Raw genomic sequence first — 14,884 nt, forward strand, 5'->3', positions numbered from 1 at the left:
ACACATCTTACTTTGAGCCATTTGTTGTGGGAATAAATATAGAGATTTTTTGTCACCAGAAATGACATTATAGTAACATCTTGCAAAGCCCTTTTTAAAAGATATTTTTTTCTGTTTCTCTGTATTTTCTTTGAATGGATAATAGATACTTTGATCTCCAAATATCTCTCCCAAACTGTATCTTTGTACACATCCACAGACATCCCCTATGTTTTAAAGCTGGAATCTCATCCCCACACCACTTGCTGGCCAGGCCAGTGCCTCTACTTCATGGCTCCCAGTTTCCCTGACAAGCAGCGGTGGGTGGCAGTGCTGGAGTCCGTCGTGGTCGGAAGCCGTGGATCTAAAGACAGAGCAGAAACCGAGGCTGTAAGTATTATTCAGAGTATTCATACATCACTAAGATTTTGTTTAGTGAGTAATTATTCTTGTAAATAAGATGTATGCAAGCATCCTACTGCTTTCTCAATATTAGATTATTTTCAAATCTTTGCCAAAAGCTCTTTACCTTTGAAAAGGTAAATTAAGATGCTTTTTATTCCTCATCAGCAAGCATCTTCACCTTTTTTTTTCTCTCCTCCTTCTCTCTCTTTGCATGTTTTCGATATCTTCATCCTGTTTTTATGTGTCGTATTTTGTGTGAATAAATTGTATGTGTGTGATTGTGTGCGTGTTTGTGCGTAAACCTCCATCCAACTGGGTTATGTGAATCATGTTATAGGCAGGTGTTTCTAAAAGACAGAAGAACCTATCGCCTCTGGTTCAGGTACAGTAAGTAGCTGCACGAACGCTCTGGCTTCAGTCACCCGTCCGACTGAGCATGTGTTAGCTGTCCCCAACTCTGCTTAAAACTTTGTGCTCGGTAGTTCAGGTCAGAACAGTCCAGGGTCACTTACTCAGTATGGCCGATCAGAACAGCTGCAATCAGTCCTGCATACATTTTCATTAATTAAAGATATTAATGCATGGACACGATCAGGCTGCTGCAGACATGACCTGCTGTGTGATGCTGCCTTGCATGCTCCTGCAAAAGCTGTGCTTAAACCCTTTTCAGAGAATCATGACATGATCTCGGTTTTTGCAACAGCTGACATCAGACGCTTGATTGTTTTCTTTGTGTACTTGAAAACATATTTTTCGTCCCATCTTATGTTCTGTGATGCTTTATCTCTGAAATGTCAGCTTTTCCCAAAGAAATGCCCCTGTCTCTACCTCTTTTTTTTTATTTAAATAAAGTTTACATTTCTAATACTTTCTAACCTCTACAATATACTGTAACATAAGTACGTGGTTAAAAACCTTTTCTCCACAGCGTTGTAGTTTGTACAGTGTTGGTGCTCTTCCTTTTTGTGTTGGCCAAATATTAATTAAATGCCGTATCGTTACTAGAATTATAATATCTCTAAAGTGTCCACATCCTTTTAAAGGGGAAGTTCATTGTACAGATGAGACCAGAGATCCACCAAGGAGATCATTTATCAGAACCATTTCTAATCACTTCTTTTTTTTTAGAGCTAATAATGCTAATAATCCCCATTTCTTATATATTTTTTTGCACTATAGACCTTTAAAACTACCGTTTGTGTGAGTGGATTCTGTTTTCAAGAGTCTTTAGTGTGTTACATTAGCATTTAGTGTGGCTAGCATTGCTATATCAACTGTTTCTGTGGGCTTATCTCTAAAGTAATGTGTAACGTTAATGGTAAACAACACTCAGAATACTTGCCCTTTTCTGCTTTCTGCACTCTCACACTTCCGTACAAAATAACTGACCAACTGTTTGTTTTTGCTTAGTCCTTTTGTCATAAAAACCTTTTAGTTTAAAAAAAGGTAGAATGAAGCATCAAAATCTTGAAAAAGATATATATAATATTCTAAACCTGTATTAGCATTCTGCTTATAAAAATGCTTGTGTTAAGCAAGATTATCTCATGTTAGTTATCCCTGTTCTTTTATTTTCCTTATCCCTTTTTGCAAAGGTGGGCTCTCTATTCAATCATTGTTTGTTTTTTTTTCTCCACATCTTTTCCTCTGGTGCAGCTGTCCTTTTGTCTAAAGCTTCTCTCTCCTCTGTATCATTCCTGTCTGCTCTATTAGCGCTACAGGTTTACCTATGCATGATGTTCCTTAAAAGTAATGCCTCTTGCGGTACAGCTTTAAATACATAAAGGACTTGAAAAGTATTTAAGTGATCGTTTAATGTTGTTTTTACATTCCAATAAAACTTGTGTTTATATATAAAAATAAACAATTAATAACCATATAACGTATTATATATTATTTATATATAAATATAAAAAGTTCTAATAATTGATGTATCTGATGTATGTATGATAAATTGTATGCTGCAGTGAAATAAACTTTCCTAATTTATTTTTTTGTTAAAGCCCTCTCTGCCATGCTCAGTGTGCAGGGTTTTTCAAATCGTTCTTTCGTCCTTTCTTTGTTGTCTCTATAGAAGCTTCTGGGCAACTCTCTGCTGAAACTGGAGGGGGATGATCGTCTGGACATCAACTGCACCTTACCCCTCACAGACCAGGTACAGGAACACAGCGGAGTGCAGATTGTGTTGTGTTTTCCTGACTGCTACGGGTTTCTTTCTCATGGCTTTCTTATCTTTTTCCGCAGATCGTCTTAGTTGGTTCTGAAGAAGGCTTGTATGCTCTCAACGTCATTAAGAACTCTCTGACGCACATTCCTGGACTGACATCGGTGTTTCAGATCCAGATCCTGAGGGAGCTGGATAAATTGCTCATGATCACTGGTATGATGTTTGCACTATTTGATAACTATGAGTTTCTACTAAATCACCTAAAAAAAAACTGTGAAATAATTGAATTCCTTTTATTGAAGAGAAAATAGTTGTAACAGCTATTATACACTGCAAAAACTATCTAGAAATATGTAAAACATTTCATAAATTAAGTGTATTCACCCTTAATTTGAGAAGGTACATGAGATAGTTTGCCAATGGAATGAGTATTTTTACTTTTAAAATAAGATCATTAGATAACATGCACTTGAAATAAGACAATGCAATTGTGTTTTCTTATTTTAAGTGTAAATTGTCTTGTTCCATTGGCAAAATGTCTCTTTTACCTCCTCAATTCAAGAACAAATGCACTTATTATAAGAAAAAATGACTTATCTAGATTCAGATTTTTTGCAGTGTATTATATTAGGGCTGAAAAAATTAATGGGATTAATCGATTACCGGTATTTAAAAAATTGGTCAACTAATTTTGTAATTGATTAATCATTAACTTGAGCATAGAGATTCTAAATCATGCATTTAGCTGTATGAGACCTAAGATCAGTAATTATACCAAGATTGTAAAAAAAAAAATTTTAATAATTTTGCCATTCAAGATAATAAAAAGAAATCATCTGTCAATATGCTCTATCCAGAACTCCTCAAGTAGAAAAGTTTTAGTTTCACCTGATTTAATTTCTTGAAGAAAAAAAAAAACGCTACTTCTTTAAAGAACCTTTGGCTATCAGATTATTAATCTATGAATCGAAAAAATAATCTACAGATTATTTGATTTGAAAAATAGTCATTAGTTGCAGCGCTAATTCATATTGCAACTCAAATTATACAAAACACCAATTTTAAAGAGTTATATTATCTGTTATGTTTACTTTTTTAGGTATATATACATAATAAACATATAGAATACATATTTGCTACATTTAGCACTTCATTTCATTTAGCATACATTTCTGTATGACCTTCTGTTTAAAGGTCCAATGTCATCTAAACTAAATCTAAACTTGTGTTTTTATCTTCTTTACATGTATTTCTATCAACATTTCATATTTATTGTGCATTTTTTTTCTTTCCATTTTAATAAATACAAGTGTTTAAACTTTCTAAACAGTTCTAATCATTAGCCATGTTTTTAATGTGCTGTAAAGAGTCACCTGTAACTGTCCAGCTATTTGAGGGGTTCTTTCTCCAACCTCTTGTGAGCCTGAAAAAGATCCAGATTTTTAGAAGTGTTGTTTGATCAACTCAGTTCAAAGTGATGAATCATTATGAGAAGCATGGGTTATTGAAACAATGATTCAGTATAAAATTTGGATTCCAGTCTTGTAGCATTTGTTTAGTTACCTTTTAGTTCTTGTGTCTTGTCTCGTGTGTTTTTTGGAAATGTAAAGTTTAATGGAAAAACTTTGATGCAACTGAATTCCTGAACATGTAAACATACAGCAGTGTTTCAGACTATCCAGAAACGTTCAACATTGGCAACAAGATGGAATAAACATCTGTTAATATTTACATCCATCCATTTTCTCCCGCTTAGTCCTTTTCAGGGTCAGGGTGGGGCCGGTGCCTATCTCTGGCAGTCTATGGGCGAGAGGCTGGGTAAACCCTGGACAGGTCGCCACTCTGTCGCACTGTTTGATAAACTAGGCCGTTACCGATATTTAAACAATAAATGACCTTGGCTGTATCTATGTTAATGCCGGTATATCCTGCTGCACCCCTAAATGAAATTTGTTAAACTTTTTTATTGTTTTTTTGTCTTACGTTTTAGTTTTAAAGGTATTTAAGGATCTTAAAAGCATCAGATTAAAGTTCCTGCACAGTGAGTTGCAGATAAATGCTTGCCTATGTTCTAATGCGTGTTCCGGTTGTTGTCATTCAGGGGAGGAGAGGGCGCTGTGCTTGGTGGAGATCAAGAAGGTGAAACAGTCTTTGTCTCAGTCCCATCTCCCAGCTCAGCCTGACCTCAATCCGTTCATCTTTGAAACAGTGAAGGGATGTCACCTCTTCTCATCTGGAAAGGTGAGTCGATTTTCTGCTCAAACAGAGCTGAGTTCTTGTGGGCTGTCATCCAGACGGAGCTTAATGAGCTGATGTTCAGTCACAACACAGCGCTGCACTGACTGATTACAGATCCTTACTTCTGTCCTGATTAGAGTTGTTCTGTCGTTACAGATCGATAATGGACTCTGCATCTGTGCTGCTATGCCTAACAAGATTACAATCCTGCGACATAACGAAAGCCTCAACAAGTTCTGCATCAGAAAGGTGAACAAACTGTGGAAGATCTGCTCTACTCGAACAAGTGTGTGACATTCTAATCCATTTTGTGTTTGTATTTGCAGGAGATTGAGACATCAGAGCCATGCAGCTGTATCCACTTCACCGGATACAGCATCATAATCGGCACAAACAAGTTCTATGAGATCGAGATGAAGCAGTATGTGCTGGAAGGTCGGTGTCGTCATTTAAACTAACCAGATGGTTTTACAGCAGCTTTGTCACACCTGAACGAGTTTATTCATTTAAATGATGGGAGGGTCTGTTTTTGCAGAGTTCTTGGATAAAAACGACGTAACTCTAGCTTCAGCTGTCTTCGCTGCGTCCTCCCACAGCTTTCCCATCTCCATCATCCAAGTCACCACAGCCCCTCAGAAGGATGAATACCTGCTCTGTTTCCATGGTTAGACCAATGAAATTGCATTGTTTACAATGATGAACAGGTTTACCAAACAGGGATGAGCTAAATTCAGATGGAAGTCTGCAGTCCTGAATGCTGGAATTTTGTCTTGCAGAGTTTGGTGTGTTTGTAGATTCATACGGCCGCAGGAGTAGAACAGATGATATCAAGTGGAGCCGTCTGCCTCTTTCATTTGGTAATTGTCACCCAGTTTCTTGTGTACCAGTGTTTCCTTTTGACTAATTATGTTTGTTTACAAAGGACCAAAAGCAGTAGTGATGATGGATGCTTTGTTGGTTTTTCAGCCTATAGAGAGCCCTACCTGTTTGTGACCTACTTTAATTCTTTGGATGTTATCGAAATTCAGGGACATGCTGCTCTAGGGTAAGATTTGTCTCTTTTTTTTTTTTTTTTTTTTCCCATTTTGTCTTTGTTAGAAACTTCTTGCCTCGGTTTTCCTTAAACACACATTTTATAATTTATCTTTAGCAGAGTTTGTCCTGTTTCAGGAACAAAGATTCATGTATATTATTAGGATTTTTGTTGTTACATCAACACAAGGCAATGCAAAGCTGTACAGTGGAAGAAATATGTTTTTTAATTCATTTATTTTCCTTATACAAATACAATTCTGAAAAGCGGCATGCATTGATTTTACCTTTATAGGTCTGCAGAGGCTCCTTATAAATTTGCCCTAAAACTTAATTAATACTCACCTTATTTTTCACTATAACTGTACATTACGGTATTCAGACTCCGCATTCAAGTCGTTCCTTAGGGAGCACCTGGAGAAGCATTACGGGGTTATTCCACTTAAAAATACTTTATTAATCCCAAAGGGAAATTAATTGTTGAAATAATTCATAGTTGTTGTTGTTTTTCTAACCAGTCATTTGTAAGTGTTGATAGCTCTAGGCAGGAAGGATGCTCACTGTTGACCATAATATTTTCCACTTTATGAAGATTTTTTTCCACTTAATGAAGATTTTTTCTTTGTGAAATAATCTCCAGAGGTTCTAGAGGAGTTCCTAGAACAGAGCCAGCATTCTTTATTGGCTTTTTTAGCTTCTTTAAGTCTTTTCTCTGATACTGTTACCTTGGCAGAGGATGGCAGCAGAGATCAAACTCTCCACTTCAGACTGATAAATGATATGCAGCATTCTTGCTCATAGACAATGACGATTCTTTCAAATTTTGACCTCACAGTCGGTTATTTATATCGGTGCATCTCTAATCTTAATGTTACGTTGCATTTTTTCTACATTATCATATGATATATTTTAGTTTTACAATATATGTGTTGAAACCTCCTCATAACTAAGTGGTTAAACTGTAGCTGTTGCAGTAAAATTTTTCTGAGCCTCGATATGAAAGGTTCACAAGGCTGTTACAAAGGCGTTAAACACTTTTGGACCATGAACCTCTTCTATTGTGTGTAGCCCCTCTTCACTGAGGTAATTATATGTCATAGTTTGATATAAAAGGCACTTTTTTGTGACAGTTTTCCGTTTTCTGCCTCATATGGGTCGATTCACACAGCAGAGGTTTTGTGAATGTTTCCTTCCCTTGCACGCTGGTCATGAGGATTGCGGTTGCTTTGCGCTACGCTTGCCTACCAATCTGGAACATTCATTTCAGCTGAAGGGAGCTTTGTATTGGGCTATGCTAAGCTAAAATAGCTGCACTCGCTTTGACACCCTTCCCCTCGCAGTCTCTAGGTACTGACCATATTGGTGCAGGTTGCTACTCTACAGCAGTCACTAAGACAGCAGAGTCTCTGACTCTACCCCAACAGATGGCAGTAGAAAATGCCGTTCTCTCCACTACAGACTTTTTGAAGATATGCAGCATCTTGCCTCCAAATACTGAAGAACCTAATCATCTTCAAGATGTACAGTCAGCTCTGTCTTATTATTGATGGCGGCGCTGTTGCACATTCAGTAATATAACTTAATAAAGACTAGAACTCAGGCTGTGGCTTTCTGCTACTAAAATGTGAGAACGTATCAGATGTAACATGTTTTACTTTTCTTTAGATCACACTCTTATGCACATTTGGACATCCCAAACCCACGTTACCTTGGCCCAGCCATCTCCTCTGGGGCCATCTACTTGGCCTCATCTTACCAGAACAAGCTGCGGGTCATTTGCTGCAAAGGGAACCTGGTCCAGAGTCAAGAAGGCGGAGGAGACCTGCAGCGCAACGGCTCCGGCCGCAGGTGAGAGCACACAGCTGCGATCCTCTCTAACTCACACTCGCCTTCACTTTCACCTTTCAGTTAGGTTTCACTCCAGAGACGCATCGTTTTATTCTGTTTGATCTATTGTGGAAACTAATGAGAGAAATTAGATTCCTGCCCTTGGTTTTAAGATGAAGGATAAGAAAACAAAGGAAGTGATTTAAAACTTACATTTGTTCAAGGATAACAGCCCCCGCAAAATAAGTCAGAATTAATTCCCTTTTGAGGATCATTAGACCTTACCCAGATGTTTACATGCGCTGTATAAAAATAACCTTTTTTTTCTTAGCATCAGACTAAATATTTCATGCTTAGAATTATCTAAAAAAAATATCTTCCTAAATGCACATTGCTTTTAATGGAGATGTGTATTAACACTAATATTCCTTTCTACCTTTGTTAAAGGAACAGACTCGAGCAGGCATCCCCAACCTCGGTCCTCGAGGCCCCCCTGTCCTGCAGGCTTTAGAGGTTTCCCTGCTTTAGCACAGCTGATTATAATGATTGCAGTAGACCAAAAGCCTGTTAATCAGCTTTCAATTAAAATCAGCTGTGCTAAAGCAGGGAAACCTCTAAAGCCTGCAGGACAGGGGGGCCTCGAGGACCGAGGTTGGGGATGCCTGGACTAGAGGATGTAGTTTACTACACTCTGCTTCCTTGTGACATCACAGGCAAAATTAAGATCAATAAAGGGGAGATATTAGTCTGGTTTCTTTTTTGGTTAAATCTCTATCTGGAGTCATGTTCTGTTTTCTGATCAAACTAGAACTGATGCGTTCATCCATGATAACTACTATCAAACTTGGAAAAGAAGAAAAACCCAACTGGTAAATTAGTTGGGGCAGCAGCAACCTAACCACAATTTAAAAACATTTTTAAAAAGGATTTTTTTTTTTTTTTAAAGAGCTGCTGTCAAAAAGTTTTATTCATAAAGCAAAAGTGCAGACAGAGCTATAATAGTTGTGTGAAACCGACCAGTCTGATTGATTTGCAGAAGTTCTGTCAGGTCAAAAGGGGGAAACTGTCAGTAAACATAACTGTAGGAGGAGCAGGACAGCTTTTTTAATATCACACAGTTCTTAGTGACCTTTTACTGTCATTTTGTATGCACAGAGTGTATACAAAACGAGAGGTCAAAGGTTACTCTACTAAATACAGAGAACATTTATGAAAGCTTCTGTATTTGGAGATGTTTTAGTTATTGTGACATTTAGCATAGAGGAATAACTTTTTGTTATCTTAACTGAAACTAAACTGAACTGAAAAACTGTGCTTTTAAGTTTTTACATTATGCTTTTTTAAGCCTTTCAAATTCAACTATAAGTATTTATATACCATGAAATGTACACTGCTTTAATGCAAAGCTGGTGCTCCCTGTGTGACCTGCACATTTCATGACGTTGCTGTGTAACACCACTTCTGGTGATTAGGCTCCTCCCTAGGATGGCTGGAAAAACATGCATTCTAACAACTTGGACATTAGCTAAGAAAAGGGCTAACAGGGCCACTTAGTCTCGACTTTATGCAGTAATGATCGCGCTGTGCCCCACATCGCCACTCACTGATCAGAGGATGTGTTTGTGGGCAGGTTAACAGAAAGAGCTGATCACTCTTTTCTTTAGGTTTCAGTTACATCAGTATTAAGAGATTTCCAGTCACTCTTCTGTTTCCTCTCTGTTGATCTGATGGGTCACTGGGTTTAACCAACACAGTTGGGGGCCCACTTGTGGTGAGGGGTAGAATTATTTAAGATTGCAAAAGTGAGAAATTAACTGTTTGTTTTGTTTTGCAGGAAAGGGGGCGGATTGTTTATCTGCTATAAATCTTAATCTTTGTTTTTCTTTTTTTTAATTGATTTGTTAAAAATGCTTTCAGTGAATAATAAAGAAACCACAGAATAACCTGTTTAGTTATTTCTAAAGTGTTCTGACTGCTGCTAAACTTCATCTTAATTTCCAACTTCTATTCTGTTAAGCAGACTTAGTGGAGCTGATTGAATCGGTCTCCTCTAACCACAGATAACAATGGTACCTGTAGACAGGCTGAATTAGCTCCAGTATGAATCCATTCCCTCATCGCATCCTGTGAACTGCCAGGAGCAGTCCATGACCTGTCATTTGAAATATCTTTGGTTAAGAGGTACACCATGCCTGTCTTTACGCCTGGGTTCCTCCCCACAGTCCTAACAAGCGTGGGCCGCCTTCCTACAACGAGCACATCTCTAAAAGACTCGCCGCCAATCCCCTGGTACACGGCGACCCGGGCACACCCCACCGCTACAGAGAGGCTCGCACAGAGTTCCGAAGGGACAAGTCTCCCAGCCGGCCGCTGGAGAGGGAGAAGTCCCCCGGCAGGATGCTGGAGAGCCGGATCGTGGGATCCCCTGGCAGGGCCATGGCTGACCCCAGGTTAGACCGTTCCCCGGGCAGGGCCATGGCAGACCCCCGCATGGACCGCTCCCCTGGCCGGATGATGGACGTCCGAAGGGAGAGGTCCCCCGGAAGGTTCGAGGAGCGTCAGAGACTTCACACTGGCTCCGGCCGCACACCCATAAACCCTGTCAACAAGGTTTGTCAACATCTGTCTGTCTGTAGCATAAATCTTCATAAGCTTTCATTTTTTATGTGCTTTACTGATAACCCTCAACCCTCACACTCAGGTGAAGAACCTGCTAACTTCTCAGTGTGTTTTATTTTAGACGAATTAGAGATAAGATCATCCAAACTGTTGTTTGTCAATCATAGAGAAGCATTGTATACCAAATCTCTGTAGTCATCGCAATATGATCCTGTGATTATCTCCATTACAAGGGATCAATTGGATGCTATATATGTGGGAAATTGTATTTCAGCTGCCTTCTGTTGAATATATTTAGACTTTAGCTGCTAATGTCCACACTTTATCTGTTGAGGATTTTATTCCTGAGATGCTAAAGCTCAGTGATGGGGACACTTGGAAAGAAAAGGCCAGTTGTAAACATTATAACCTTGTTATCTCGATATTCAGCACTGGTTTTTCTAATAATGTGTTTCCTAATATTAGCCCAGTCTACTCTCATAAATTCCCCACACGCGGTGTGAATATTTCTGTTAGATTCTTTAAATATTCTTCCATTTTAAATACTAAACTGTACTTCTTTTTACTCTATGCTGTAGGTGTGGGACCAATCATCTGTTTAAGGAGCTGCCGTGCCACAATACCCATCATACAAGAAGAAATTCATCCTTTTCAAAGAACCAGGGAGAATGTTACAGCCTTGTGTTGAAACACTGCCTAAGCTTCAATACCTACACAGAAAAGCCGCTGTAGCAGGTAGTAAACGTAGCACTAGACAAAATAAAAAACATTCCTAAGATTAGGCTCTATTGTCACTAAAAAATATCATAAAATCAGATAAACCTGGTTTTTATGATGTTTTAACACATTGTTGCTATTTTGCAAAGAAACCTGAGATGTGAGTTTTTCCGCATTAAGACTTGGAGGGTTTTGCTACCTTCAGACACCTTCACACCCTTCTTACTACAACATAAGCACAGACATAGAAACTTTTAACCTTGAAGTAATTTGCAGCCTCCAGAAATAAAAGGTTCAGGTTTGTGTAAATCAACAATAGTAAACGTGGCTCCGCTCCTCCTTAAACACCATAGCAACAGACCAGGTCTCCTCCAAACACAATCAGCATTTTATTACAATCATCTTCGGCTTGGCCGTCTGTCCACACGCTGACAGAAAAGAAAAGTCAAGTACCTGGACGAACAGAATTGCACCCTGGAACGGCCTCAGCCCCCCTCCTCACAGGTTGACACTAAAAAACACTACCCACAGCCCCCCAGCAGCGATGGAGCAGTACCTTTCTATTCCTTCAGAACACAATCTGACTGTAAATAAATGAGACATAATTTTATATATATATTCTGAGAAGGACTTTCAAGGCTGGAAAAGCCGTGTCTATTTTTGTTAAAGAACAAGGTGATAAAAGTGTCCTATTAAACGTCCGATGAGTTTTCTTTTAACACGTCCCAACGCGTCTTTATCAAGTGGGTGATTGTATCTGGATCCAGCCTGTGAATGCACTTCCATCCGTCCAAAGGGAAAAAACCTCAGTACTGAAACATATGAAGGATAAAAGGAATCATGTTGGGGTTTGAATCATTAGTACCTGAGCATTTCTTTTTGTACAGTGTTCCTTACTGTTGTATATAGGCTGAAAATGGAAATATTTTTTTGTTTTTTCTCTCCTGATTCGTAAATGGCATGGATATGTATACCTGAAACAAAACAGAGTCTTGTCTCTTGCTTCTGCCTCATCGAGTTCCACAATCTAACAACAAAGCACGTCAATATTAATTACCCTGTGTGAACTTTCTGCTCAGTGAAGTTACGTGACAATGACTAAATCTTTCTTCCTTTTCTTTCTTTCTGGTTTCAAAACTTAACTCTTGTCATACAGAGGAACATCCACTTCATTTAGACAGTTCGCCCAAATTTCCATCCATGTAGCTTAGAAAGACAATTTTATTTCTGGATCTCCTAATTTTCAGTTTATCAGTCATGGTTCTTGAATGTAAACATATGAGATACCTCATTTAACTCGCCCAGTTTTTCTCTCAGCAGTAAGGCACTCAGTTTGAAGACTTTCTGGATTTTTTTATCTAAAAAGAAAAAAGCCTTCCTGAATGTATTAAAGAATATGGAGCTGATTTTACCAGTGTTTAGAAAAATAAAGTAATGCAACAGATTGCACACACGTTCAGCTGGTCTTTGTAGGACTCTGTACAAAAGGTTTGCCCACCTATTGTGATTTTATTTTTCTATTTTATCATCTTTGTGCTTTTACATAATCCTAATCATGATGCTCTTATGCTGGAAATTATATTGATGTCTGCTAAAAAAAAAATGTTTAATTAGCGTTTCCTGTAGAGATTTTGTCACGGAGTATTAAATATTATAACCATTGTCTTTCACCTCTAATTTGTACTGTTGTTTTTGTTAGCTATAAATTATAGAAAACTATCTTTCTATTCCTATTTACTGGCACATTTGTCCAAAAAAGATCAGAATTTATGGTTAACTTGGTTATTACATAAAAAAATAAATAATTTGAGAATTTCTAAGTAAATTATTTTTGTGCTTGCAATGGCATATTTACAATATGCTGATATTTAATTATTTTTAGTCTTTGTTTAAACTTAAGTCTCAACATGTACCGTAACATTAATGTTTACCTAATTATGAATTCCAAATCAGTTGAAAAATGTTAACAAATTCTAAAAAAATTAAACTCTTACTGCAGTAACCAAATCCATTAGTTAAGATATAGGAAATTAATTTGTTTCAGTTGTTTATTTAAAAGGGAAACTGAAAATGGGTTTTAACACAGCCTTGATGAAAACCCCAGATTTAAATGCTAAATAGTTTTTAAAATAATGTGTAACGTAATGATGCAGATGACTGGAATAGGCGGTTACTAGCTTAGTTGGCAAAAATGATTGTGCAGATGACAAATGGTTTTCAAAGTGCTGTAAATAACCTTGTTGTTGGAAAATTTAGTGGAAAGAAAAGAGATATGGTAGAGAAGTGTGAAAATGGCAGTTATAACTAGTATTGGGCGTACAGTGGCCCCAGCCTCATAGAATCAAAGTTCATTGAGGTCCAGAACTGCTGACAGGTTTTATAGAATAGTATAGAAAATCCCTTTATTGTCCCACAATGGGGAAATTCTGGTGTTTACAGCAGCAAAAAGATTATAGAAAAAAATGGTCACACAAATGTGGAACTTAAAACATGTATAAGAATAACATAATGGCAAAGAGTTAAAAGAAACAATACAATACTGTAATGTAAAGTGTTTTAACAATATAAAACTGCACCTGGAGAATAAATATACAGCTGTGGAGATTTTTACAGTAATAGATATTTGAAAATAGCCGCAACATCAGAGATGTGCAAAATGACAGCAGCATGTTATTTGACTAAGGTAGAAACTGCAGAATTAGCATCAATGTAACAACATATTGAGGTTGTTGGGAACAGTGATGGTTACAGAGTCTTCCAGATGCTGGGAGGAAGGATCTGTGATAACACTCCCTGGTGCATTTAAGGTGCAGTAGTCTGTCACTAAAGGAGCTCTCTAGTTCTGCAACAGCTTCATGCATGGGGTGGGAGACATTATCCATCAGAGATGTTAACCTCTTACACCCTAAGGGGGTATAAATAAATTTCTGCCTGACAAAAACACACAAAAGTAAATAACTTATAGCCTCAAAGCTATTAGATTTAAGAAGAAACTTTTGGTACGTCTGTAAAGGTAAGATGTCATAGAATGGTTTTCTGGTCTCAGCACCATTGTAGATTTGACCCTGCCTGAAATATTAGGGACAAAATACAAAATATTTTGCATTTTTTGAACCTTGCCAAAATTTTCTTTGAAATAAACATTGCAAAACACTACCAAAATATTATTTATAGCACAAAAAAGTAGTACAGACTTTCAAATCTAAATGTTGTGTAAAAATATACCAAATTTGGACTCAATCAGATGAATCATATTTATTTTAGAATGGTATTAGTGAGAAATTTCTTAGGCGGAGAGGCCATTTTGGCACATTTATCCATAAATGTCACCAAACTGTGCCAAATGTGTTTTTTACATCAATACTGGGGGTTTGGTAAAATTACGAGGTCACGTAGCAGCTGGACCCGCCGGTGGGTCCGTAGGGTTTAATTAAGCCACAACAGTCATAGAAGGTCTTTAGGAGCATCCCCTGCACTCTAAAAGAAGTCTCTCCTTATACAGATGCTGCTTTTATTTTCCAGCACTTTGATTGGTAAACAAACTGAATTCTACTGTTATGTGTCAATGGAGAGATAAAACGCAACAATGCAGGTGAGCTGCATTTTTTCCCCTCATCTTCCATTGAGATTCCTATTAAAATGACATTCTGTAAATTTATTTTAGAAGCTGGCTTTTATTTTATTCATACACTCTAGAAGGTGACCTTAATTTAAAGGGCTATTAAAATGGAGTAAACAACAGACTATTTACAGCCAATGGTATCACACAGTTTATCAGCCATAGGTAAACATCTAGGAACAAAAACTGCTAAACTGATGTCACCCTGAGCTAAAGAAGTACATTGTTTTTTTTTTTTTCCAAAAATAAAATCTTCATAAACAGAATATTCAATTCATCGC

At 37.6% G+C, this 14,884-nt stretch overlaps 1 protein-coding gene across 1 annotated transcript in view; it reads left to right on the forward strand.

Moving 5' to 3' along the window:
- cit (citron rho-interacting serine/threonine kinase) overlaps positions 1 to 12,643 on the forward strand; it is a 30,777-nt gene extending 18,134 nt beyond the window's left edge. The window contains exons 21-33 of the mRNA XM_015394386.1: positions 200 to 369; positions 722 to 766; positions 2,459 to 2,539; positions 2,629 to 2,764; positions 4,653 to 4,792; positions 4,946 to 5,038; positions 5,116 to 5,224; positions 5,325 to 5,453; positions 5,566 to 5,646; positions 5,756 to 5,834; positions 7,487 to 7,669; positions 9,871 to 10,258; positions 10,846 to 12,643. Of these exons, the coding sequence (XP_015249872.1) occupies positions 200 to 369; positions 722 to 766; positions 2,459 to 2,539; positions 2,629 to 2,764; positions 4,653 to 4,792; positions 4,946 to 5,038; positions 5,116 to 5,224; positions 5,325 to 5,453; positions 5,566 to 5,646; positions 5,756 to 5,834; positions 7,487 to 7,669; positions 9,871 to 10,258; positions 10,846 to 10,869 (1,658 nt within the window). The 3' untranslated portion in view covers positions 10,870 to 12,643. The remainder of the gene's footprint in view (positions 1 to 199; positions 370 to 721; positions 767 to 2,458; positions 2,540 to 2,628; positions 2,765 to 4,652; positions 4,793 to 4,945; positions 5,039 to 5,115; positions 5,225 to 5,324; positions 5,454 to 5,565; positions 5,647 to 5,755; positions 5,835 to 7,486; positions 7,670 to 9,870; positions 10,259 to 10,845) is intronic.
- Positions 12,644 to 14,884: the final 2,241 nt, after the last annotated feature.

The sequence above is a fragment of the Cyprinodon variegatus genome, unplaced genomic scaffold, assembly GCF_000732505.1.
Source record: "Cyprinodon variegatus isolate N-32 unplaced genomic scaffold, C_variegatus-1.0 Scaffold682, whole genome shotgun sequence".
NCBI classification, from domain to species: domain Eukaryota; kingdom Metazoa; phylum Chordata; class Actinopteri; order Cyprinodontiformes; family Cyprinodontidae; genus Cyprinodon; species Cyprinodon variegatus.